At 38.5% G+C, this 25,415-nt stretch overlaps 2 protein-coding genes across 3 annotated transcripts in view; both read right to left on the reverse strand.

Annotated features, from left to right (window-relative positions):
• Nucleotides 1-4,866: 4,866 nt before the first annotated feature.
• Nucleotides 4,867-11,365, reverse strand: LOC146717782 (sterile alpha motif domain-containing protein 3-like). 2 transcript variants are annotated; one of them, XM_085430924.1, is made up of 9 exons: nucleotides 11,095-11,365; nucleotides 9,964-10,159; nucleotides 9,636-9,794; nucleotides 9,390-9,477; nucleotides 9,039-9,194; nucleotides 8,374-8,580; nucleotides 7,939-8,110; nucleotides 7,754-7,833; nucleotides 4,867-7,649 (listed from the first exon to the last, which is right to left on the reverse strand). In XM_085430924.1, exons 1-9 carry the CDS (start codon nucleotides 11,363-11,365, stop codon nucleotides 7,353-7,355), a joined length of 1,626 nt encoding a protein of 541 aa, XP_085287050.1. In that variant the 3' UTR covers nucleotides 4,867-7,352. The 2 variants fall into 2 exon arrangements, with proteins under 2 accessions (XP_085287050.1, XP_085287057.1); XM_085430931.1 differs by lacking the exon at nucleotides 9,039-9,194.
• A 4,956-nt stretch (nucleotides 11,366-16,321) lies between these two features.
• Nucleotides 16,322-25,415, reverse strand: part of tsc22d3 (TSC22 domain family, member 3) — a 32,345-nt gene continuing 23,251 nt past the window's right edge. Inside the window, exons 2-3 of the mRNA XM_085430944.1 lie at nucleotides 18,519-18,570; nucleotides 16,322-17,963 (exon numbers count right to left, since the gene is read on the reverse strand). Of these exons, the coding sequence (XP_085287070.1) occupies nucleotides 17,694-17,963; nucleotides 18,519-18,570 (322 nt within the window). The 3' untranslated portion in view covers nucleotides 16,322-17,693. The remainder of the gene's footprint in view (nucleotides 17,964-18,518; nucleotides 18,571-25,415) is intronic.

Here is a 25,415-nt window from a genome sequence, read left to right on the forward strand (position 1 = left end):
AGGGCTAACACAAAGAGACAAACAATCATTTGCATTCAAATACAATCAATACAGTCAATTTAGAATAACCAGTTAACCTAACCCCGCTAACTGCATATCTGTGGATTTTTGGAGGAAGCCACAAACATACCCCTTGATGCAAACTGTGTTAACTAGTTACCTTGTCATTATAGTATCTTCATGTTATCAAAGGCTGTGAAGAATTTGCTGTGTTGGACAGTTTTACACATTATGTAACCACTGATTAACCCTAAAGCCTCAATATGTGTGTGTCAGAGTAATCAGGTTGTGCATTTACAAACAGACTTTTTTGTGTTTGCAACTAAAATATTTTTCTCCTCCAGCTCCAGCATAAAAAAAGCCCATGCATAAAACAAGAATGTGCCACAGGCAGAGTCATGTGCATCTGGCTGTGTTTGTTTGGGTGCCTTTTCAAGGACATTTGGATTGGAGGAAATGTATGCCCAAGAAAGCCCTTATAGTTTATTTTTCATGCTAGAAGGTTTTCTTTTTGACTGGTTCCTGGAATTTGTCTGGAAAGGCCAGAATAATTAGGCCAAATTAAGAACTAAAGTGAAGAAAACTTCATTCAGTTTGCTTGTTTGCAAACGCTAATAAAAAATGACAGTGTTCTACGTTTCTTCTCCAACTTGGAGAGACCACAGGAAAAAACAGGTGAGTATGATTTTGTCCTTTTGCTCATGCAGTTACCAAACAGCCCATCCAAAGCAGTTCAAGGTCTATTTACTTAAGTACTAAGTACAAGAAAAAAAAGGTTATATAAAACATTACACCTGGACATTTGGCTTTGCTTAATATTGCACCATCTGCACTATCTAATGCATGTTTTGATTTTGTATTAGGTATACTGCAGCACAGTGTGGTCACCTGATTAGATGATAGTTTATCGTTTTCATTTCGCTTATAAGGGCATCCAGCAACCGGTGAGTAAAATCATCATTGCTCTGCAGTAACATTTGAAACACCACATAAAGCATAAAATTTGTTCGCACAAACCTGTGCATTTGGGGCTGAGCAGCAGACATCATAACATTTTGTGTAATAACAGCGTCATTTTACAAATTGAAAGTGGGAACACGGAAACACACTAATCGTCATTCTTTAATCACTGTATTTCATTATATGAACTAACTGTAGTGTATCACTACTAGAGAAGGGTGCAGCTGTAGATGTGTGATGTTATGACAATTCATCACTCTCAACAAATGAAAACCTATTAATCTACAGAGTTGGCTTCTATTTGATCACCTATATACAAATCATTAATGTAAGTTCAGTCAAGGCCCCGATCACAAAGTACTAGAAGTTTGTTGGCACCATTTGGCCATTGCTGACTGCAAGGGAAAATGTGTATTCCCCAACTGGTTGTTAAGTGATCCATAAAGGTTGCTAGCAGCTAGTCAGTGAAATGAGTGACAAAGAGGGTCCTGTACCAAAAGCCTCCCTGTGATTCCTTTGGTCACCAGGCCTCATGTAGCCAACATGTTTCAAAAGGCACAATCTTTACTTTGAAGGTAAATCTGTTTCTGGCTTGTGCTATACTTTTTGCAGTTTTCACTACTGCTCGGAGAGAGTGAAGACATGTCGGCATCTGCCCTGCAAACTACGGGCAACTGCTACCAAACAAAGCAATCATAAGGAGGTTTTTGATGGTGGTGGTGTTCAGTTTCACCAAATGACTCAAGCAACCACTCACCAACTGGTTAGCCAATAAACATTTTTCCTTAGTGATCTGGTTAACCAGGGGCTCAATGGTCTCTAGGCCTGTGCGACTGGGTCTTTAGCAACTAATTTCACAACGACCGCCATCAACCTTCAGGCATCACTCACCAACACGTCATGCAATAAACATTCTTACCTCCCCACAGGTGGTTGTGCACTTGCCCCAACTGTGGGCACCAAAAGTAGCTCAAAGGCATTATGATACATTTACAGCTTGTCAGTCATAATCTGCACAAACACAAACATCTGTCGCAATATTCTGCTTTAACGACCGTTTATGAACCAGAACTGTGTGTGTGTGAGAGAGAAAGCAAGAGAGAGAATGAATGTATATTTCTAAGTATAGATTACAGCATATTTTACATGGCTGCTGTTATTTCCTTTTTGTGGAGAACAAGCATGGCTGCCTCCTGTTCCCTGTAATCAAGGAACCCTTTTATTTGGATTGTTTATAACAATCTTGAATTAAGGTTGAGCCTGAGAAGAAGCAGCATCTGTAGCGATTAGCTGTTGGAATTCAGTACAGCAGTAAAGCAAGCTAAAGGGTGGGCTGACTGGTAATTTAAGAAAAAACATAATTATGTATTACAGATGCCAATAGAAGAACATAAAGATCTGGCACACTAACAATCTTTTCTCATCCACGGCAGCTCTCCAAAGCTGGGGACAGGTTAGATGGCTGTAAACTAATCCTCGTAAAGTTCACAACCCCAGAAAACCACAGGAAGGTAATAAACCATCAGAGAACACACTGTTCTGCAATCCAACAGAAGCTCGAGAGAGGTGCCCTCTCAGTACAGAAGCAGAACAGGACAAGTGTGATCTTTAAGACATTGCATACTCTATTGTGTCTGTAGCGCCCAACCTATCATTATACTATTACCACTAATAATTATATAGCAATTTTCAGCTGATTTGTTGCTGTTTTTTCATGCCACTACTCTCCAACATTGTGCAAGGTTTTGGCATCACTATGCAAATTACCTAACTTGTCAGACACACCTGGCTAAAAACTGTAAAGTTAAAACTTTTATTTCTGGTTACCTGCAGTCTGACGTTATTCTGCTGGGTCACTTTCTCTGTCTCACATAATAGTGTTCACACAAAAAATGGCAGGTCCCAATTTTTATTGTAGGAACTAATTTTAAAACATCTGAAAAAGACATGTTGATCTATGTGAGCCGGTTCTTCTTTCAACATTTCCCTTGAGAATTTCTAAGAAACCAGATGGAAACTGTAAGTGCTCACAGTCTTATAACCTAACAGGACAGCATAAAAACAACTGGGCTCTGAGCTAAATCTCATGTGAGCTTTGTGATACACACAGGATGTATTAAAGCAGTTTTTTTGAGTTCACTGATATTCCCCATTTTTTCTCACATTACCCGACTGATTCCTTTATTGTATCATGAAATTGTTTTTATGACCAACAGAGGAAATATGAGACGGTGACAAAGTGTAACAACGGTAAAGGTTTTTAAATTGCACCGAGGTTTATTGTCCAGAACACAAACATTTTCCCAGACTTCATGTAATCATTCACAAGACAGAATTACATTTTTTCCTACAACTGTAACTTCTACATTCACATTTAATTGCGCTGGTTTGAGGTAAAAAATGGGGTTTAATTGCAAGGAAGCTATTTATTGTTACCCAGCACACTATAAAATTTACTGTACTGTATTTAACAAACAGCTGCCATTAAGAGATTTCAAAATTGCTTCTCTGTTTGCCTGAAAATCCCACAGGAGACACTTGGTATGATTAAAAAACATGTTTAAGTATTTACATCACTTATGTGAACCGAATCCAAGTGCAGTTAATGGAGTGACGTTAACATTAGTTGTATTTGTCATACCTCTGCTTTTCCTGCCATTTCAAATGTCAAAAGGTTATTACTGAGTGCAACACATGACGGCCATGTCAGGAAAAAGCACCTCACTGACCCGGTGTCCTATTTATACTTTTCATTTTTTTTAGAACATTTTAAGTTCTGTTGTAAGCAGCAGATTGCTAATCCAAGCAGAGCAGACAAAGTTACAATGTGAAAGTTACACATTGTTCAAGCCACTGTGGCGCAGTATGTACCAAACTGTTGAATAGACATATTGTATTTCAGCACTAATCTGTCACAATTTGGTTTATACAACCTAATGTTAGATGTTTCTATTGTTTTATTAATAGGTATTTACACAGATAATATTTGATTGTGTTAATTACAAATTCAGTTATGGCTGCTTTGGCTTTGATCCTGGTATTTTGGTACAATCAATGATGTTTTTCCTTGTATGGAATGTTATAATCCCTGCTGCTCAAAAAACTTAAGAGAACATTTAAATCTCACATCAGATCTTGAAGAATTAAATAGTCAACTTGAAAAGCTTTACTGAAATACAGTAAATGAAATAACGTAACATTGTTCATCAGAAACCAAAATCCTGAGCCCCTTGAGGCCTGGATTTAAAATCACACCAAAACTCTAATTAAAAACTGTTCTAGTGTTCCTTTCATTTTCTGTGCAGTGTATAAATATATGTAAAATGTATTGGCTGAAACGTTTTTACAACATATTCCTCATGCAACTCCAAGGAACTCTTGAAGCAATGAAATTAACTGCAAATTTACTAGTGAAAAAACAACAACAGCTTGTTATTGTGCTTCTTTCTCTTTTTTAGAAAAAATAAAGGTTTTCCATTTCTTCTATGCGTGAACAGGGGTTTCAGTTTAATGGTTATTATTATGAACTGTGTCCCGTGTGTGTGTGTGTGTGTGTGTGTGTGTGTGTGCTGACATAACTTGTAACCATGGCCACCCAGCCAACACCACACACTCAGAAATTAAAGTACAGAAATGTACCTATAGGGGTACAATGGCTTGTCACTGGGGTGGTACCCTCTAAGGTACCGTTCTGTACCCTAAACTGTGGGTACTGATTTGTACCCTTGTAATTTGTACCTTTTACACGTCAAACCTGTACTTTAAAGGGCAAAGTTGTACCCTTAGTATAAAGTACAAAAAAGAACCCTTAAAAGGAGTACAAAAATGTCTTTCTAAAGGTTCAGTATCTACACACAGATTTCCTATATTTTTCCTCTCAGGATTTGAAAAATTGAAGATACAAAGTCAAAAATACTTGTCACATTTATTACCTTCTTAAATACATTGCTTAACTGTTACATACAAACTGTTATCAACAGAGTATGTGTCATAAGCTGCAACATCAATTTCCTGTCCAGGTTTTAGCAACGTCCATTCACTATCAACTCTAACACTGTATGAATGAAAATGGTTGTCATATAACAGAGGAATGAGAATTTTTCCACAAAAGACCCACATTGTGTCAATATTAAATATGTACTTAATTTGCCAGAACAGAGGAATCTTCTCTGAAAGCAGTACATCAATGACAAACACATCTCTTACACAGTATTTGACACTGTTCACAATTACTTCTGACACACGCTGGAAAGCTTTCTTAGCACTATCAACTTCAGAAAAGCCACAATAGACTGTCAGTGCTTGTTGCAGTTCCAGTGGTAATGACAAAAATGGTGTAGTCACACTTTTTCCAAAAACATTTTCAAATTCACCAAGTAAACTTTTGTTAGAAAACTCCCAGCACTGTCTGAACTGATGTCTGTTGCTCAAAGTTGTAGCAATGTTCATAAAATTTCTACAATTGCGGGACAACGTTTTGAAATACTGGTGCTTACTTTCAAATCTCATACACCATAACAAACGTAGAGGGCCGAACATTTCAATCAGTCTTGCATAGTGGATTAAATAATGACACTTTGGTGTAATTACATCCCCAAATACACTTTTCAGTTTTGTGAGAAACTCATGGACAAGCAACTTCAACAATAAAATATTCTCTTTTCGCACTTTTTTAGCCATTACAATCTCTGTTATTTCACGACATAGAAGAAAAACATGCCAATATTTACAATTAGGTGGCACACGGTCTGCCATCAGAAATGGCAGCAATCTGAACAGGCACCACTTTTGAGATGCTGATCCAACAATACCAACACTCTGAAGTCTCTCTGATAACTGTACTGGTTTGTTTGTTTTGTCATTCTGACCGATGGGCATTTTTTGCAATTCTTCATTGATCTCTCTAATTGTAATATGCTTCTCAGTGTGGGCTTTACAAATCACTAGTTTCATAACTAGAGGAACTACACCTTCCAACAGATCATGCATTACATCAGGTGGTAAAGCTTGCGTAACACTGAAATAACTCAGTCTGTCAAAAGGACATGAACTATTTACACCATATATTGTTTTATCATCCGGAAATTCTTGGATTCGTGCAAGATGATACTGGTGAACCTCTGATGTTCTTAAAACAAAGCTTTCTTCCTCAAAGGATTGTTTCATATCTTCATAAGAAGCCATGCAATACCGACAAATTCTACCAGTGTTAAATGACATAGAAAAACCACCAATCATGTGAGCTGATAAATTATCACAAGATAAAGTTGCAAGAGCAGCATGAATAGTGTGTTCAGTTTTATCAATGGTAAAAGTAAAGCCATCAGTGGAAAGTTTTTCCAAATCATCAAGCAAAGGTTTAAGGATAACATGCCAACCACACCGCTTAACGAAAGAATAGCGTACCAATAACGCTAGATGAATGTGCCTCTGCTGAGAAGTGTACCTTTTGTCCAAATTGCCTACAGTGTAATAAAATGCACTAAGTTTGTGTTTGGATCGTTTAGATCCTAGAGGATTAAGTACTTCAAATTCATCCTCATAAAAATGGAGTCGCAGTGCATTTGGGTTATCCTTGAAGAATTGATGATGTCTGAAGATTTCTCCATCAGAGTAATCTGTTAGAAATTCATCAGTTTCCAAATTGCCACTTGAAAAAATGTGATCTTGTATGTCTTCATGAGAAAGATAATTTTTTAGCACCTTATCAACAGGCACATATGAATACGAGCCAACTGTATGACCCACAGAGTCTCTTAATTTGCAATGAACAGGCTCTGTCATGTTGAGCTTTGATTTGCAATGTTCTTTGACCAAATAAGGAGATCGAATAGCTGTTGAAGCCTTCTCAAAAAATTCATTTGAATGCAGGACATTTTTAAGCTCTGGACACAAAGACACATCAAGACCCATTTTCTCTAAATGATATGCTATAAAAGCATCGTAGTTCTCCTTGAAAAAACACATCAGAAAATTTACATCTTCCACAATTTCTTCCTGAACAGAGACTGGTAAAGAATTTTTCTCTCTGCACTTAAGAATGAACTTGAAAAGATTGTCTCTGAAATTTATCAAAAATTCATCCCAGGATGGAGGGGTTTCAATATTTTCAGTCATGTCATTTGCAAATTCATTTGGGTGTGGACTGACTACCTCCTGCTCATTTTCATCTAAGTCTTTATGGGGACACAACACCTGTTCTCTGTGTTTCCTATACACATGTCGTCTGAAAGATTCATATTTTTTGAAGGAAGAACAGCAGTCACTGAGTCCACAGGTTATATCAAAATTGGCATCATGGGAATGAATAAGTCCTATGTGCTGAATAAGCTTTGTCAAACTAAAGGTTCTTCTGCCACATTTGGAGCACTGATATGGCTGAGGCATGGTGGTCAATACAGAAGATTTATTTGTCTGGTGACTGTGATTGGCAGAGGCCGGTCCTCACCCTCATCTATTTTCACAATGTACTTTTGGAGAAAAATCAGGGTGTTCTTCAGATGTTTTGGATAAGCAAGGTTGAAGACAAAATACAAGCAGAAAGAAGAGATGATTCCTTCAAAAATACACGAGCTTCTGCACACTTCACTGCCATCCAACTTCACAATGTTTGGAGCGCTTCTGGAGAACACTGGTTTCCAGTCTTCATGAAGTAGCTGCACAGTTGGATAGGGGGTTTTCGGATGAACCTTTGAAGTCAAAAGAGAAGGTAGAGGAAAGCAATATCTTAGTCTCTTAACAAAAGATACATTTGTTTTCCTTTTATATAGACTAAATATTTTAATACACACACCTCTCCAAGTATGACAAAGAGATCCAGTTTCTCCTTGAAGACGTATGGCAGGAATAAAAGTGCAGCCCTTGTGTCAAGATCTGCCAAAAAAAACCAAAAACAACACAAGATCACCCATGCATTTTATCTGGCATTTCCAGTTACCTATAAAAATTATATAAAATGGAAGCCTTGAAAGCAAATACCTGGTAGGTCATCAGTGAGAGCCTCCTCTCTTGCATCAAGGTAGAGCTGGTAGAGTGGGGTTTTCCCTCGTGTAACGTCAATCACCTTTGCTGCAACACATGAGAGCCCTTCACGAAATCGCTGGCTTACATTACCCGTTGTTGGTTGGATCCACCCGAGTTCGTTGCACAGCTACAAGTAAAAAATTAATTTTCAGTACAAAATAACAGTGTATGAAAATGAAATAATCTAAAGTTGATATTAATTATGTATGGTGCTGCATAATTATTTTTTTATAGAATTTAACAACAATACTGTAAGAAGTTACATGAACATACAAAAAAAGGAAAGAGGGACAGATGAAGAAAGCAAGGTCAAGGGCAAATAAAATTTACTACTATAAACATGTTAAATGTGACAGCTATTTCCAAGTTCAGTTCAGCTTTCTGACTTACACCAGTAGGCATCCCTAAGAAGGGGTACTTCTTCAACACATCCTCCACAGGCATACCATCTGCAATTTCTTTTTGCCGCCAAGCAAACGTTTGCTGCATACGGTTATGAACCACCATGGTATCTGGTTGCATCTTCTGATATTGGCACTGTAAGACCTTTAAGTGGGCGTCGATGGATAATAAATCCTCTCCTTGGACGCATGGTCCCTTGAAAGAAAGCAAGAGTGAGAAGAGAAAGTCAAAACAGATTAGAAACCCAACATAAGACTAAATATACAATTAGAGCTGACACGATCTGTGCATCACAAAGAACTCGTATCGTTTAAAGTTAACCGATACCATGAACCAATATTTAAAATATGGAAACTCTGAAATAATTTCACATAAAATCTTAATTGTTAACTTGAAATTTTAGTTTTGGAGTCCTATTTAAAATGTTGTTTTTTTTTAAATCTAGTTCACCCTCTTTTAGCGCCTTCTAATTAATAATATTTTGTGAGGTAGAAGTATTAGCACTGGTACTTTGTATTAGCAAGTGCTCTAATCCAAGTATTGGTATAGTTTTGGTTTGAAAAAAGGGGTACAGTTGCATCCCTAATCCTTAGTTTTAGATGTAATAACAGAGGCAAGAACATTTTATAGCTCAAGATGTCCCTCACACCAACCTGACAAACATTTCTCTGACTTGTTCGTTGACATTTATTAGGCTGCCCTCTCCTCGTAGAACCAAACTTCTCCTTACAACGCCTCACTGCCTCACTGTCGACTAGTGGTGCCCGCTCTGATTTGAATTTACGTCTCAAAGACATATGCCATGTGTGCTTGTTGAACAGAAACATAAGTTACTGTAAAAACAATCTACACAAAATACACCCAACAAAGAATCAGTAAACATACTTCATACAAACCTACTGAGAGGCTACAGATTGTCTTACTAACAAAACAAGATTGAAAAAAGCTTCACTTTTACTTTGTAATCTTGAAGGAACCTTATGCAAATTTTAAATTTAACTTACATAACCATTTCCCTCACGATCCTTGAGGAAAGGATACTTCATTACCAGCGTCTTCACAGCTTGCACATATTCAGAATTTGTAGGATACCTGTAATATCAGAAGAAACATAAGTGTTAGAGCAACTGCTGACAAACAAACTTTATCAAGTGTCAGTTATTGTTTCTTAGTAATGTAGCGTTTATTTTCAATATGACAGATTCAGCTTTTTCTAAAGCAACAAGCTAACATTACCCTGATTAACTTACATAGTATACTGTGCCACAGCTTCATATAGAACTCTGATTATTGTGTGTCTGTCCCTTGGATTTTTATGGCACGGTTCTTTGTTGTCCAGTTTTAGTTGCAGATTTTTGGGAAATCTTGGAATTTCAAAAGAGGCTGGCAGTCTCAAAGTATTTTCATTGCTGTGAAAACAGTTAAATGTTTGTTTTTATTGCATGAATTGAAGTATAAAACACTACAGTAACAATACATATGGTAGGAAAAATGATCATATTAACTAAATCCTAAAAGTGCATAATGGCCAACATGTATGTTTCAGACATACTAACTTCATTATAAATAAGAAAATACCTTATTGAAGTTGACGAAGTAGATGGTTGCCAGTCTTCTGGAGAGACAGTCTGTAGAGTCAGCGTCACTGAAGATTCCTTCATCCTTGACACAAATTGGTTGAATTTAACCTGCTTTTTGAAGGATCCTTGGAAAAGGTATGCAACCATAGTCTCAGTAAGACCGCAGTCAACTGTGTCACCATCAACCTCATTGTCTGCAAGATAAATGGTAGTACAAACTCTAAATTCCATGTAAGAATATTTAACACCACATTTTTACATGGGTAAAAACCGTATATCACACACATTAAAACCTTTTGTACAACTTCTTTCAGTTCAAAGAAATATTCATTAAAAAAATCAGTAAATTAAATAAAATAAACCAAATTTTTAGAGTGAATCCTCTTGATATGCAAAGTTTTCATTTTTAAATTTAGATGTTTGTTTGGGACTACTGGACACAGGAGAGCAGAGTCTGAGCATGCTTTTGTGCCCTTTCAAGTTTGGAAGAAGAAAAAAAAGACTAGAATGCTGTAATTTGTTAATATTCACTACTAAGGTGACTCCTTTCTCCAGATTTCCGACAGTTTCTGCCGTCTGTTCTTTCAGACCGATTACTTATAGCGATAACACCCGGAGGACCGTATTACAAGCTCAGATTACATGCTGAAAAAGTTCCCACATTGCTGAAAACGGGACTATCAAACCCCAGCTGCGACACCCTTGTTATATTTTAAACAAGTGCGGCGTCAAGATATTTCCTTTAAACGCCGCCCATGTGTGTTAATGGCCTTGGAGTGGATGTAAAAACGTGATTTTATTAAACCATTAATACACTAACGGTAAACTGCATTCAGCTACCAGGGAATCAAATTTCGCGCCGTTCCGCTGCGCAGGGGTTACCGAACCCATAGACTGTGGCCGAACCACATATATAAGTTCAAACTTATACAAATACTATGTGTACACATTTTTCATTTTTCAGAACTGTGACCTCAACTTTACACATGAAACGTTTGTAAAAACGTTTGTAAAAAGACATAATTTGAGCTAAGAGAGTGCCGAAACTAGCTAAATTGCTAATATACGTTAAGCTAGGCTAAACCAATAATTAGTAATTACGCTACATTTTTCTTTAAATAAAACTTACCTCTGAAACGCTGAGCTTCAGCTTCGGTGACATCTAAGCCCCACTCTTGTATTTTTGTTAAGAGTTCCTCGGTTGAAAGTGAACAGAGCACACCAGGACTTGCAAGTTCGTAATCCATCTCCGTCCGTTGATAAAACAAAATGGCACCTGCTGCATTTAAAGAAAGTTCTAGAATCCACCAGCTATTCGTTGAGTTTCTTCTTCTACTTTTTGTTTGATGTTGTGAGGATGGGCTCAACTCGCACTCCGAGGGTGCTTTTTTGCAATTCATCCAAATACTTATACTTAAAAAAAAAAACGCTCTCTTAAAAAAATGTTTAAATGCATTTTTACTTTTTTTTCTTTCAAATAAATTCGTTGTTCTTAAAGCAGCTTAAAAATAAGGGGGGTTCAGGGAATACAAAAACAACAACAGCAATGAAAATAATAAAAAATAAAATAAAAACACTAAAATATATGCTTAAATCAATACAGTTGCAAATAAATTACTGTCAAAAAGAATTAAAAAAAAACCTCTAATCAAAAAGAGCTTAATCAACCTGTACTTTATCTTTTGAAAGAATGGGTACAAATAAGTACTTTTCACAATTAAGGAACATGTATGTACCTTTCAGACGCTAAAAAAGGTACAGATAGTTCCCCCGAGGTCCAATATTTGTCCTTAGACTGTATTAATGTCATTTTTGTACCTTGGGGCACAGTAATGTACTCCTTCCGTACCCCTATTTCTGACTGTGCAGCCCACAGTACACTAAACACATATTTTGAAGTTTATGTATTCATATCAAGGCTGAGTGGCTCGGAGATGTAGGAAGCGATCCCTAATAAACCTACACACTAAACTGTTCTAATCAAAGACTATATAAATAATTCACTCATTTTTGAGGTTAATAATTCAGTATTTTTATTATTTATGAATATTATTTCCAGCTCCTTATTCTACAAATCTACATATTTCCAGTACAGTCTGGAGTTGATTTTCCACACTGGCTCTCCCTCTTGCCATAGGCCAAAGCTTGAGCAGAGAAAGACAGATGTTTACAACACATACAAAATCTTAAAATCTTCTGAAGAACTTACCAAGCAATATTTGTGGTGTATACTAATAAGACTTGATGAAACTTAACAAAGAAAAACAACCATAGACATTTTCATCTACTGTATTTCCACATAAAGCCCATTTGCCGCTATGTTCATCTGTTTCTCTGTGCATGTCAGTGCACTTGATTACCACCTGCTGCACTGTGAAAAACCACAGTACACAGATTCACATTCACTAAATCCAGTGGACATTAACAAAATGGACTAAGAACCACTGGTTTTAAAATGTATTCAGAAGAAAAGAAACAAAAAAGTTCTGAATTTCTCCTTGTCTGTTTTATTTCATTCATTTAGATCAGTGATTATTATATCAATATTTTATTTCCAGCTAAGGCTTTTTATGATTAGCCACTAATTAACAAATCTTATGACTGGTGCATATAATTATAAAAGCACATGACCTGGTCAGTTTTACAGACTACCTTATCTGTATTGATCACATAATGCAAGCATTTTCTTTCTTTGCCACCAGACACATGTCACATATTAAAGCATGACTTTTTGGGGCTTCATGTGCTGGCTCCTGCTGTGCAGTGGTGCCCTGAACTGGGGTATGACCATGAATCAGATGAATGGTTCATGACCTCGGACCTTTATGAATAAGATGCCGTGACCTGTCTGCATTCCTAAAGTGGCTTTGATCAGGTAGAACAGCAGCTGATGCCCCCATGCAAAAAAACAAGAAGTTGCCAGAGCACTTCCACAGTCAAGATCTAAACAGCAGAAATGCATGTTTACAATGTGTTCATTTTCTTTTGTTATATAACAAAAACATTGAAAAAATTTAAACTTAAAAAAAATGATGAAAAGAAAAAACTTGAAAACAAACCAAGTGAATCACAGAATTTTAGTGAGCGTTTAATCCCATAATCAGGTCTGCAAATTGAAATATCCTCGTTCATTAAGGAATTCCCAGAAAAAAAAAGGAAATTTTTCAGAGGTTTGTGATCCAAATTTGGATTTGATAAATAAATAACATGTTTATCACATTTTCAAAGACCCACCATTGTCCACTCTGACCACATATTTAATATTGATAATTTAATATTGAAGATTTCTGTTGAGTCCACCCAGACACACGTCTCATGTCTGTATAATAGTACAAATTAAGTGAGAGAGAACAAACATAGCTACATTCATTCACATGACTCAAAGCATAACCAACACTAGCCGGTGTCTCTGATCTGAAATACCTATGTCATGACCTGGATCCAAGGCCATGACAAAACAGAAACGGGCAATGGTGGACGATAAATTTAACCCTTAATCGTGATAATATAAAGCAAAGAAAAAAATAGCACATGTTTAGCAGAAGTATTACCTGCATGTGTAAATGTGGCCATTTAAACATGGTGAAATGTAGGGTGTTGTGGAGGATATATTACAAAACCCCAAAAAACAACAGAGGAACATACAGATGCATGTGGGTGAGGAAGGAGAGCTTAGTTGGATTGGTTTTAGTCTTCTTGAATCCTCAGACTAGGTGCACGAAATCAGATGATTATATCAGCCTAGCATTATTATGTACCTTCAGGAACACAAGGGGAGACTTATTAGCCACATCACCACACACTGGTAGTTAGGCAGGGGCTGTCGCAGCTTGTTTGTCTGCATGGTTGGACTTTGTACATTTGAGGTGGTTCAGTCTCCTGTGTCAATTTACCAATGTATGGGAGAACTTCATATGCTGACACAAAGTCATGATCAGAGAGCAGGGAAAGGATCAATCTAAGCAGTGGTATAATAACTGTGCAGACACACTGAATAATAGAAATGTCAAAATTAACTTGTACATTATTGTTTTTGTCCACCCTGCTTCAGACATGAACAGTTAAACCTGCTTCAAGAAGGTCAAAGGTCTATCAAACACACACACAAAAAAAGCTGAGATATAAATAAAGTCTTTCATCCTTCACGCTACAGTTTTCAGAAGTGCAGAAGCAAAACAGCATTTTTTTTTTCTCTTTTACATAACCATCTGTCGTCAACAATTTTCAACTCTTCTGAACTGCTTCTTCTGGAAAAAGCAGAGCGACTCTTTGTTTGTATTACAAAAATGTGCAGGGCATGAGACTGCATAGCAGTATGACACGGACTCCAAATCTGACGTATTTTTCATTAAACTCTGACTTTAAAGTTGTCGTGCTAAATATGCTGACAAGTTGTATACGTTCGCATGAAAAGCAGTCCGTCTAAATTATCCCCTTGCATGCAACCCCGACCACACTGAGGCAGATCTGACATATCCCAACGCCACCCCCGAATTTCCATCTGGAACAGATGTTCTTTTTTTGTTGTATTGCATAACACTGGTAATCCAACACAAGCTCGTCTCTGGGCCGCCTGGGTTCAAGCAGTCTAAGGATTACTTCCACACCTAAGGTTATTCCCAGGCTTTTAATATTAAAATGAACTCCAAGGGAAGTAGTGTGGAATCACTGATGTTTTGATTTGGACTAGTTTTCTTCCTTTCGTTAGAAATTCCGTTGGAAGCCTAAAAAAGATTTTGAAATGTGGTCAATAAATAAAAGAACCAGAACATGTTCTACAAGTAGACTGGTAAGATTATTACCTTCAAGAGATTAATGTTTGACATACAGTATTTTTTTTATGACAAAATATGATTTATTATAAGGGTTAGGTCTTTATGGATTTGATGCAGTGAGGTATGAATACATAAATCTTCATGGTTAATTTGCCCTAATTTTCCTAAATGAACACATTATTCCCAGAACATAGTGTTTCTAAACCTTATGGTAAATGAAGCCAAAGGTGTAATCAACTTCAGGCTTTTTTCAGCTCCTGCACTCTTTGGTATGCTGACTCCGCCAAATATAATTTTTCCTCTACAGAGCACCAGCCATTAGCACAAGTGTGGTTAAATTATGGCACCACTTCCTGCTGTAGTGGATCCATCATGATGCCTCTTTTGGCTGAAATGCACAGGGATTCATATTTGCATGGATCTGACTCTAATTTTCTTGTATAAAAGAAGTCAATAGACACCTGTCTCCAAACTCCTTTTTACATAGTATAAATGCCCTCCGAGTCAATAAACTGCACCTCCCTCCTGTTACCTATTAAATGAAGAATGCATGTCAGACATATTGATCAGGACCCTCCACCTCACATAAAATCGGTTGTTGTGACACAAAACACCTGGAAAGACCACAGTCTCTTGTTTATAAGGAAGCACTGGTAACAATGCCGTGTTCACAACAGTGAAATCTGATCCGTGATGATGGTTGTGGGCCAGAGACATGTCTCCTCATTTCAACTATGCAAGTCTAGTTTGCGTACCAGGGAAGCCACAACATGTGTAGCTGCACACAAGCTGCTGTGACTGGCTGCCAGTCCGTCTGAAGGAAAATGCTTCTTGGACAAACTGTTTTTTCACTCTGCCAGATTCCAATCTGCATGCAACCTAACTATTATTATTTCGCTGTCATTAGCGGTCGTGCTGGTTTTGACTTTGGAAAAATAAAGAGTGAGTAATAAGTTACTTTCTCAAATTGTCAAGGGGTAAAAAAACTCCAACTCTGCGCAGCCATAAATAGCAAACACAAACTTGTGCTGCAGTACCCCAGAGATCCATGCATTTCACAATTTCACAAATCACATGCTGTTTGTCAGACTTCATAAACACAAACAGGGCACGCAGAATTCAATAGAAAATCAATGTATTCAGATACTGAGATGAAGAGGCTACAACTTCCAGGAAAGCCATGCTAGTTTGAACAGAAGTTGAAGGGTTGTTTACTCTGAAACTCAGATGAACGGATTTCACAGCTGTTCAACTTTTGCCCCTGAAAATAAAGTCTACTGCTGCAGCTACTGAGTTTTTCCTCCCAGTTTCAGATTTCTCCATTACAGAGTATGCAACTTCACATCACGTACATTAAGGAAATCCATTTTAAAGATAGCCATTCTTGAATGTATCCCACTCTTATTACTAAAATTCAGCAACAAAAGCATGTGATGGTACCACATGACATTTTAGTGATGGGATGATATTCTTAGTACTAACACTACCAGCCCTACTTAAAAACTACAGACACTATATAGTATGAACCGAAGGGCAGACTTAATTTAGAAAAAGAAAAAGAGAGAGAGCGACAATGTCAGCTTATTTTATAATGTAAACAAGGTTTATTGCAAATGTGCAGTTGTATCCAAACATCTAGTGAACAACTCTTGAGGATACATTACAGCAACAATACAGTCATCTTTTACAAAACAAATACAAAGGTCAGCTCTAGTTACGACGAAGACTTCTCCCTGTGAAGTTTTGCACATGGTCCTGGTTTGCTCAGCATCTGCTGTTGTGTGGAAAACATAACGAGTCTTTGGTAGCTAGAAAACAACAACAATAACAACAGCAGCAACTGAGGACAGTGTGAGAATGCGTTCCTCTCTTTCTTTACAGGCACTGTTGTCATGCCATTGTTTTCGAGTTGGCATCTGAGCAGGTAAACAGGCCAGATGCTCGATGACGCTGCTACAGTCAGGAGTGCATCTGCAGCGAGAAATGCAGGTGTCTGCTTGCAAGCAAGCTATACTATGTTAATCTCAGGACTTTTAAACTCTATGTACATTGTAGTTATTCCGTCAAGAGTTAGGAAAACAGATATGCACCATATATTACAAAATAAGAAACGTTTGAAGAAAAAACACAATGTTCCTACTTTACAAACGACTGATTTTTGTTCCAAAATCAAAAACAAAAACAGAGCAGGATTAATTTTCCCCCATAAGCAGCAAGCCCCAACTGCAGGCAATACAAAATTACACTTTTTGAATCATTAACAGTATACTGATCGGTTCACCAGCTCTAAAAACATTAATCTGTACTGACCTCTACCTCTGTTGCCCAGCTTATTCTGTTAATTATTGGTGTTATGCTCGGATGTACACAAACACATCAGCAATACATTGTCGGTACAGGTAAAGTCTTTGTTATGAGGCTGAAATGTACTGCTGCAAGGCTTTTGAGACAAATCCACGCAATGGGGCACCTCTCACTGAGACCTGGAGGGCCGTCTCAGATGGGTTTCCTGTGAGTAATGGAAGAGCAAACTCTCCACACTTTTCCAAGTCAAGCACCTGCAGGGCCAGCCCGATCAACACCTTCTCACCTATTGGAAGGGTTAGGCTAGGCAGGGAAAGCCGCCCTCTGTCAGCAAGTTCTCGACTGTGTCTAGTCAGAACCTTCTCGCTACTCTTAACACTTTCGTCTACATTAGAGGGAACATGACAAAAAGCTGGACGGTATCAGAGGACGGGCCTGACATGGCACCGGTCAGAGCGTCTTCAGTTCTGGTCTGTGCTTATCAGTGTCAACAGTTCGTTTGTGTCCCATCGATCATTTAAAGCCCAGATGCTTCACCTTCATTGTTTTGAAGAGATCTCTGCGGCAGCGATTTAATGACGCTTTCATTCAAATGGAGGTCCATAATTGGAAAGAGACAGTGGCTCTGCCCGCCCCAAGGCAGAGCCACTTATACAGCAGAACCAGTGCTGTGGTTGCAGGTCTGCTGCTGCTGCTGCTGTTCCGGAGTGCCCTGGATGTTCTGATTGTCCAGGGGTAACAGCACATCCGTCGGGATGCGCGACTGGAACTTCTCCAGCTGCTCTGGACTGGCTAGGTTCTTCAGCAGGTAGTTCTCTCTCTCCAGCTGGTTGTTCTTCTCAGCCAGCTCCTTGATCTGTTCCTTGAGGATCTCCACCTCCTCACGCACTGCATACATCAGGTGGTTCTTGACAAGGTCCTGTCATAGCAAAAGAAGAGAGGTTAGTTTAGGTACATAAAACAGAGCAACTGTTACAGCCTGCAAGGCTGGTTTGATTGCTTGCACAGTCTAAAAGAAGGACTGGGTTTGCCAGCCAAGTTTTTCCATTAGAGGATATCTGCTACTATATTTTACTCCTAGTCTCACATGTACTTCTTGTGATCTAGCAGGCACAATAAAGTTCACATGTTACTTAACTCAAAGGTGCACATTCCTGCACGTTTACTACTTTGCACGTCAATAAAGCGTGCAGCAGCAGGGACTTCCTAGACACTTCACAGAGCTGATTTTACATAACTGTATTTTGGGCGGTCGTTGATTATAACTGTTCTGATGTATGAATTAACCTTTAGTAAAGAAATCTAGCAAAATCTCACAGTTTTAAGGTCTGGGAGGGAAAATATCTACTGTGATACAGAATTAACATTTTAACTTTGTGGTTATTATCACTTTGAAGGAAACAGCTATGCTACTTGTACACTGCATGCATGTGTAATGCATCTCGGTGTACTGGCTGGTGTGTTATTAGCTTACCATGGCCTGCTCGATTTTGTTGTCGATGGCCACAACGCTAGCACCAGAGGCACTGCAAAAGAGAAGAAATAGAGCCCATAATTAACATTCTGCAACTTAAAACTCTTCAAGTCACCTCATATTCCACAAAAGAAAAACAAAGAAAACATGTCGCTCCAATTCTGGGAATTCCCAGGGTTACTAAGGTGAAACAGAAAGCATTCCAAACGGAAATGAAAACCGTTTGCTCCGCTGGTATCTTGGCTACTTTTGCCAAACATAAACTACACGTCAATTGCTTTTGGAGTCAGATTAAGGTTTTATTTAGGTTTCAGTGTAACCTTGTTACTGAGTATGCGGCAGCCAGCTAGCGATAAGGCAAATAGGGCAGAACAGATATCTGTTCAAAGTCCACAAAGGCAGCAGCACAGCTCAGCAGAAAGCATTTGGGAACTCTTAACATCAGAAATCGAGCACATAAATGTGTTTTGAACCACCAGCAAAGCATTCAGTATTGAAGCAGAATGAGGAAATAAAAGAAAAAGAACAAAACAGACGAACGTTTGGTAAAACCTCACACATAAATAAAAAAGAACCGTATTCAAGTATTTGATGACCATTTACCTGTTGTCAAGTTTGACCGAAACAACGTCTCCTCCGAGTAAAGAGGAGAAGAAAGAGATGGAGAAGTTATGCAACTGGTAGACGGCAACCTCCATTGGTGTTTTAGCGAACATCTCCGTGCTCATGTTGAGTACCAGACTCGTTTGGATAATATTTCTCGCCACGTTTGCGGCTGGTTGATCAGCTAAATAGGGATCCGGGTTTGTTTCGTCTTTAGCAACGATGCACTAACTCGCTTCGGGCTAAGCGCAGTGCTGTGTCGGGTTTGTCAGCTTCGCGGATTTTTACAAGCGACTGTCTGATGCTATTTCTGCCACCGGCCAGTATTTGAACGACTGCCGTTCTGACGTCACATGACGCGTGCATGAATTAGTCAAATAAGCTGAGAAGGAGGGGTGAAGGGAGGGGGGCAGTTTTTTTTCTTTTTGGTGCCTTCCAGTGTCATGAGCAAAAAACAAGAACAGTGTGAGATTGATAAACAGCCACGACCTCAGCATTTTTGTTGTTTTTTTGACATAATAGTTAAACCATAGGTCACGTAGTGATCATTCAATACCTTGATCATAAGATTGGCTGTAGCATTGATTATGTGTTTGGTCTTCATTTAACTACTTTTTATGTTTTTTTTCCTCTGCAGGTTCAGTATAATCAGGATAAGCATGATGCAATGACGTTCAGAACTAATAAAAATCCCAAATACTAAAGTGATGCATTAATTTTGCATCCTTCCTTTTATCTGTTTTATCAGATCATTAACATGGCTATATGATAATTATTGCATATATATATATATATATATATATATATATATATATATATATATATATATATATATATATATATATATACCTTATATATATAAGGTATATAATACTTATCACTTATATAAGCAATCATAACCCTTTAAAATGAAAGAAATATAAGCTTGATGTGGGTCACTTCTCTTCAGTAAACCTTTTTGATAGTTTAGCCGTGCACCAGTTAAAGCAAAGCAGTCACGATAAACAATTAGGTTTCATTACCCTTTTAGTAAACAGTTACTACTCCAAATGCCGAGCTTAAACGTCAGCATTTGAAGGCAGCGTCAGCTCTGCCCCGCTGCTGAACTTCTCGTGAGTCTCTGCGAACCCACAAACCGAAATCCGCAAAGCTGCAACAAGTAGTAGAAAACAAACTATCTGAACACGTTAGCCTGCACTGTTACTCGTTCTTGCAGCAAATTAAAACCCTCGATTGATGTAAATAAAGCCAAAAAGTTTTTCCTTATACTGTCATATGGCTAATTTATTAAACGGGCTTATTTAACAAGTGATTTTTAACGTGACTTCTTAGGAAGATTGTTTTTTTTTTATTTCTTTTTTTATCGAGTTACTTTACATGTCAGTACTGACAGTGTTACCGACATGTAAAAGAAAAAAAACCCTCACATTTTGTTCACATGACTGGTTGATGATACTCTGGAGTTTTTCACAGTATATGCTCTAACGGAATGTCCTGCACCATCCACACGTACCATATGCACATGTATAGGTACTTTTCCGTCCTATCCACAGGTAAATTTCCAATCAGTCTATGTCTGAACTCTACCGGACTCTAGTGGTGAAAATGTAGACTACAGTGCACTTGGGCAACAAAATTAATTAGAGGGAACCTGGTGTTTCCTTGGGAATTTTCCGTACACCGTACATTTCCAGGTTGTTTTTCCAGTTCTGGAAATTCTCAAATGGCATTCTATATTTATAGTTAAGGACTTAGCTCCTACTTGTTCATATGGTATATGCCTACCACATCATTTCTTGTTCCTTTTAGTTTTTATCACACTACAGTCCATTGTCTCAGCCAATAAACAACATACTGCAGGATATTTAATGGGTGATCTGTACCTCTATAGCAGAGGTGGGCAATTAATTTTCCCAAGGGGCTCACTGGGAAACTGGGATTGTTGTGGAGGGCTGTACCAACAAGCTTTTAAAGTGATAAAATTAATATTGAGCAAAATTGAGTTCAGCTTATTAGTACTACCCTCCACAACAGTCCCAGTTTCTCATGTGGCCCCCTTGGGAAAGTTAATTGACCACCCCTGCGTAGTTACATCAAGCATCAACAACCTCTTACTGGAGTACATCAATTTGCAACGCTCTCTAAGCGAGACCTTTTCGAACGGGCATGTTACCACATGAAGCTCAAATGCATCCACACAAAGCATAAAATAATAAGTCATTTGTCACATAGGATAACTACAAAGGATACAGAGAGAGAACACCTGCTGTCATCCCATTTTTTCCATCGCATTACCCACTGCTATTATTGCGTAATAGACCTTGTTTTCGCTGCAGGTTTTAATAGCTTTAATGTAATTTCCCGGCACTTCTCAGCTGTCACATTATGTTCCATTTTGTTGTTGCAATTATCTGATTCAATACTGATAATAAGCCAATTACAATTTTATTAAAGAGTCTCTGCATAACAATTCTTCTACAGGCACATCAACTTGTGGAATATTCAACCATGGATAACTTTTATGCAGATTCCCTGCTGAGGGGATCAACTCTATTAAATTTTGCTCATTCATAATCCACATCCTTTCAGTCATATCTTTCAAAAGGATATTAGGTCTATTTAAATAAGGACAGAAAAAAAATTAGGATGTTATCTGAATAAAATAATTCAATTATGAGTCCAAAGATATTTTTTGCATGATCACACATGCCTAAAGACCGTGGACCTGCATTTAAAATATTAAATAATCCCAGACCTCTAACTTTTTATAACTTTAAAAACCAAATTCCTTTTTTTTCCTTCTGTTTTTTTGAAAGAGGAGAAGAAGGAGTTGTGTTACATAACAAAACAATTAAAGTGGTTGGACTTCTGGTTGGACTAACAAGGCTTAGCAGAAAGCACAGTGACTGGGTATTAGGGCCCATCGTGCCTGTCGTCTCAGATTTCGTGCTGCGACAGTTCAGCTGCCAGGTTTAATATCCAGCCCGCTTCGAGCAATGAGAGACAGGTGAATTACCCTGCCCAGCAGTGATAGTCCCATTTTGGAGGAAGGAGTCACAGCGAATGTCTTCAGCTGAGATGCACAGATAGGACCTACACAGTGGGGAGCCTTCCAGCACAGTATAACCAATGAACCGCATTAGGTAAGATGATCACAGTGTAAACTGAGTCTCCTGCTTTTCCTACTACAGAAGCTTTAGAATCGCTCTGATACAAATTTAAGTGATGGAAAATATTGATTAAATTCCTCCTTTCAAGAGGAATACAGATTTTTCCTGCCTTTTCAAAAAATAAATACCCTCGTGTTTCCGTGGAACACCTAATGCCTAACAATTTCGGCGTGTGCCCAATTCAGTGAGTCATTTTGGAGCTAGGCGATGGCCCACAGTTTCCATCAGATGTCTCCTGCGCAAGAGCCAACTCCATTATATAATACCATGATTCATCTGTACTGATGGCTTCAAAAGAATAAGGCCGTCACATAATACCAGCCTTCCAGCTTTTTGTTATGAACAGCATTTTAGGAGTTGTACTTTTTCCCCGTCAAATTGAAGCTATTCATAATACTGCAGAGAAAATATATACAGAAGAAAAATTCTTTTTGGGCCAATTAGGAATGCATAGCGTGGATAAGAGTGTGGCCCGACAATACTCGTGCATGCCAAAGGTTGCAGCCAGAGGCTATCTCAGAGGAAGCTGGCAGTGTGGGCAACAAGAACAGCTACAAACAATGAATACTGAATTCACACTGAACTCATTCATACACTAGGACACCCAGAGGCAGTCGTTATTATCTCATCACCTCAGACTCTTGAGCCATGGCCTTGGTCTCTCTCATGAGATGTTTCAATAAATTCATGCCCTGGTATTGAATGTAACATTTCTTTATGTGATATATTGTGCAGGCAGAGAGTGATGACAGGATTGACACTGCTATCCAAGGACTGGTAGTGATATCACTTTTCCCGCTTTCAGTGCCGCGGGCACAAAAATCCATTTTTCAAAGTCACCACGAGCAACAGTCCAAAATAACACCCCAAACGAACGTGTTACTCTAGTAATCCCCATAAGTACATCTGATAATGAGCCTGAAGCTGCAGCATTTTCTTCTAGTGCTGTTTCTCACCACATGAGCAGATTGAACATTATGAAAACTGTAACGGCAATCGTTTCATTTAAGGATTGTAACTGCTGAAAATACTGCAATGACAACTCTATATCATTTAGATGTTGACAAGCTGCCAGCATCTGTCACCGACACATGTTACTGTCGAGCCTGGCAAATGTCCCCACACCACAAGCAAGACAAATTCTCCTACTGTCCTCGGCCGCCCCCACTTACCGCCGATCTGGCCTCTTGAACAGACTCGGTGAGTAAGGGGGTGAGTAGCTCATAGGTCTCTCAGGAAAGTTGAAGTGCTGGTAGTGACAGCAGAATCTCTGGGATTGTTCGGCCAGCCGGAGGGCGCACACCGACCTAGGGGAGGGTGGCCGTGCCCCAAGAGGGGCAACTTCAGCAGGACGCGTCTTAGACTGTCCCATTCTGGCTTCCAAATGAAGAGGCTGTTCAAGAGTCGAAAGCCCTCTTAGTGTTAGCTCACTGTTCTGCTGTTGTTTGCTCTCAGCAGCTGTTTTCTCAGAGCACAAAGAGACAATTGAGGTCTGGCGAAACCTCTGGATATGCAGCCATAGCTGTGAGTGCCATGCTCAGGCTGACACTTGTATGATGCGTCTCCAATCTGGCTGAATACAATGGCCTCAGAGTTACAATGAAAATGCCAGTTTGCTGAAATGGCGCCAGCGGTTTCATCTCTAAATCACTGGAGTGCCTCTTTGAGGCAAACAAAGCAAAAGGTATTTCTCTGACTGCACCTAAAGGGAACAATCATCATGCCTGTCTCCTTACCTCATGTAATCGGCCATAATAAGTGCAATAAAAATATAATCGGGCCATTCTCCTATGGTGTGAAACAAACTTGTTAATGTAATGAACCTTTACACCACAAAACAAGTTTTTTGGACACCTCATTACACAACTCCTTGTAATTTGCATATAACTTAGCTCAGCTGCCTCTTATGCAACATGCCTTATCATGTACTTGAGTTAAAAAATCCCAAAGTACTTTTAATTGCTGGGTTTGTCAACTGCAGTATGCTTTCATTGTAATCAAAGGGTGTAAATGTTTGAAGAGCTACTGCTGTTGTTAAAGGTGTAACACCAAAATGAACCCACGCTTTGCATAACTAGTTTCTTTTTAATTTGACAGCTCCATGTAAGTGTCTCGCATGTCTGTCTCCATTTAATCCAGTCTGTTGACAAGACATTTGATAGTCTGTAGACTGTGATACACAGACGAGTGTGGTTTTACACAACAGGACAGTATGTGAAACCAGTTCTTCAAGCAAATCTCCAGTGCATATGTAGGGCTATCAGACAGAAAGCTTCATCCATCTTCATCCAGAAATGGGAGTCTGTGGCATATTTTAAGGAAATAAAATATAAAGGCAATAAGCTTTTAGTCAGCACTGATAATTTGGTCGGTTAATTTTACCACACTGCTTGGAAATTAACAAATTGCCATCTATATTTCCTTGTAGCAGAGGAATTTCGGGTTAACTCAGTTCACAGTGTCAAACAATCACAGATCTCTATCAGCATTCAGGGTTGTTTTTCTTGGACAGCTTTCCTCCAGATCTGCTTACTTTGCTGTACAGAGCAGTTCAGGAGCAGTTCATGTTAAATCTGTAATATTTAATCACTGTGTATTCTGCAAGGTCACGCAAGGAAACCTGCTTTCCTACAGTTTAACAAGGTCACATTTGTGCAGCTCAGGGCATTTTTGTCCTGTAAGGTATGGATTACGTATCCCACTTAATGTACTGTTTACTTTTTATGTAACCCCCTGACATATTTCTCAATTTGCCTGCAGTAAGCAAGAAGATGACAGTGTGCCAACCAGTTTTTGAGCCCCTTGCTTTTGTTTTTCCGCCACACCAAAGGTGCCCTGTAATTACATGTCTCGAGAAAGTAATCTTCCTACCGACCAGACAGTCGATCATGTTACAACATGTGGTGTTAAGTAACTTTAAGAAATTTGAATAACTGTGTTTCCCCGACTCTTAAAAGAAATGAACAGAATAAGAATGAGCTTTGGGGAAAAAATGTAAATATGACTTTTGCTGTCGTATAATTTCAGAAGAGCAGTGATGATGTAAATCCTAGATTGATTTTCAGTGAAACAGAAAGAGGAAAAAAGGAAGAAATTACACACCTGGGATATAAATATCAGCCAC

Source organism: Copadichromis virginalis, linkage group LG2 (assembly GCF_057382275.1).
Source record: "Copadichromis virginalis isolate Kocher_CV1m ecotype Utaka linkage group LG2, C_Virginalis_male_GT1.1, whole genome shotgun sequence".
In the NCBI taxonomy this organism is placed as follows: domain Eukaryota; kingdom Metazoa; phylum Chordata; class Actinopteri; order Cichliformes; family Cichlidae; genus Copadichromis; species Copadichromis virginalis.

Excerpts from the sequence above, each read along its gene's own strand:
- LOC146717782 (XM_085430924.1), bottom strand. The coding sequence starts at position 11,365 with ATGAATTGCAAAAAAGCACCCTCGGAGTGCGAGTTGAGCCCATCCTCA. Across the intron at positions 9,195-9,389 it reads ATCGTGAGGGAAATGGTTAT|CACACATGGCATATGTCTTT; the intron begins GTAAGTTAAATT and ends CTGTTCAACAAG. Across the intron at positions 7,650-7,753 it reads TCTTTGTCATACTTGGAGAG|GTTCATCCGAAAACCCCCTA; the intron begins GTGTGTGTATTA and ends TTGACTTCAAAG.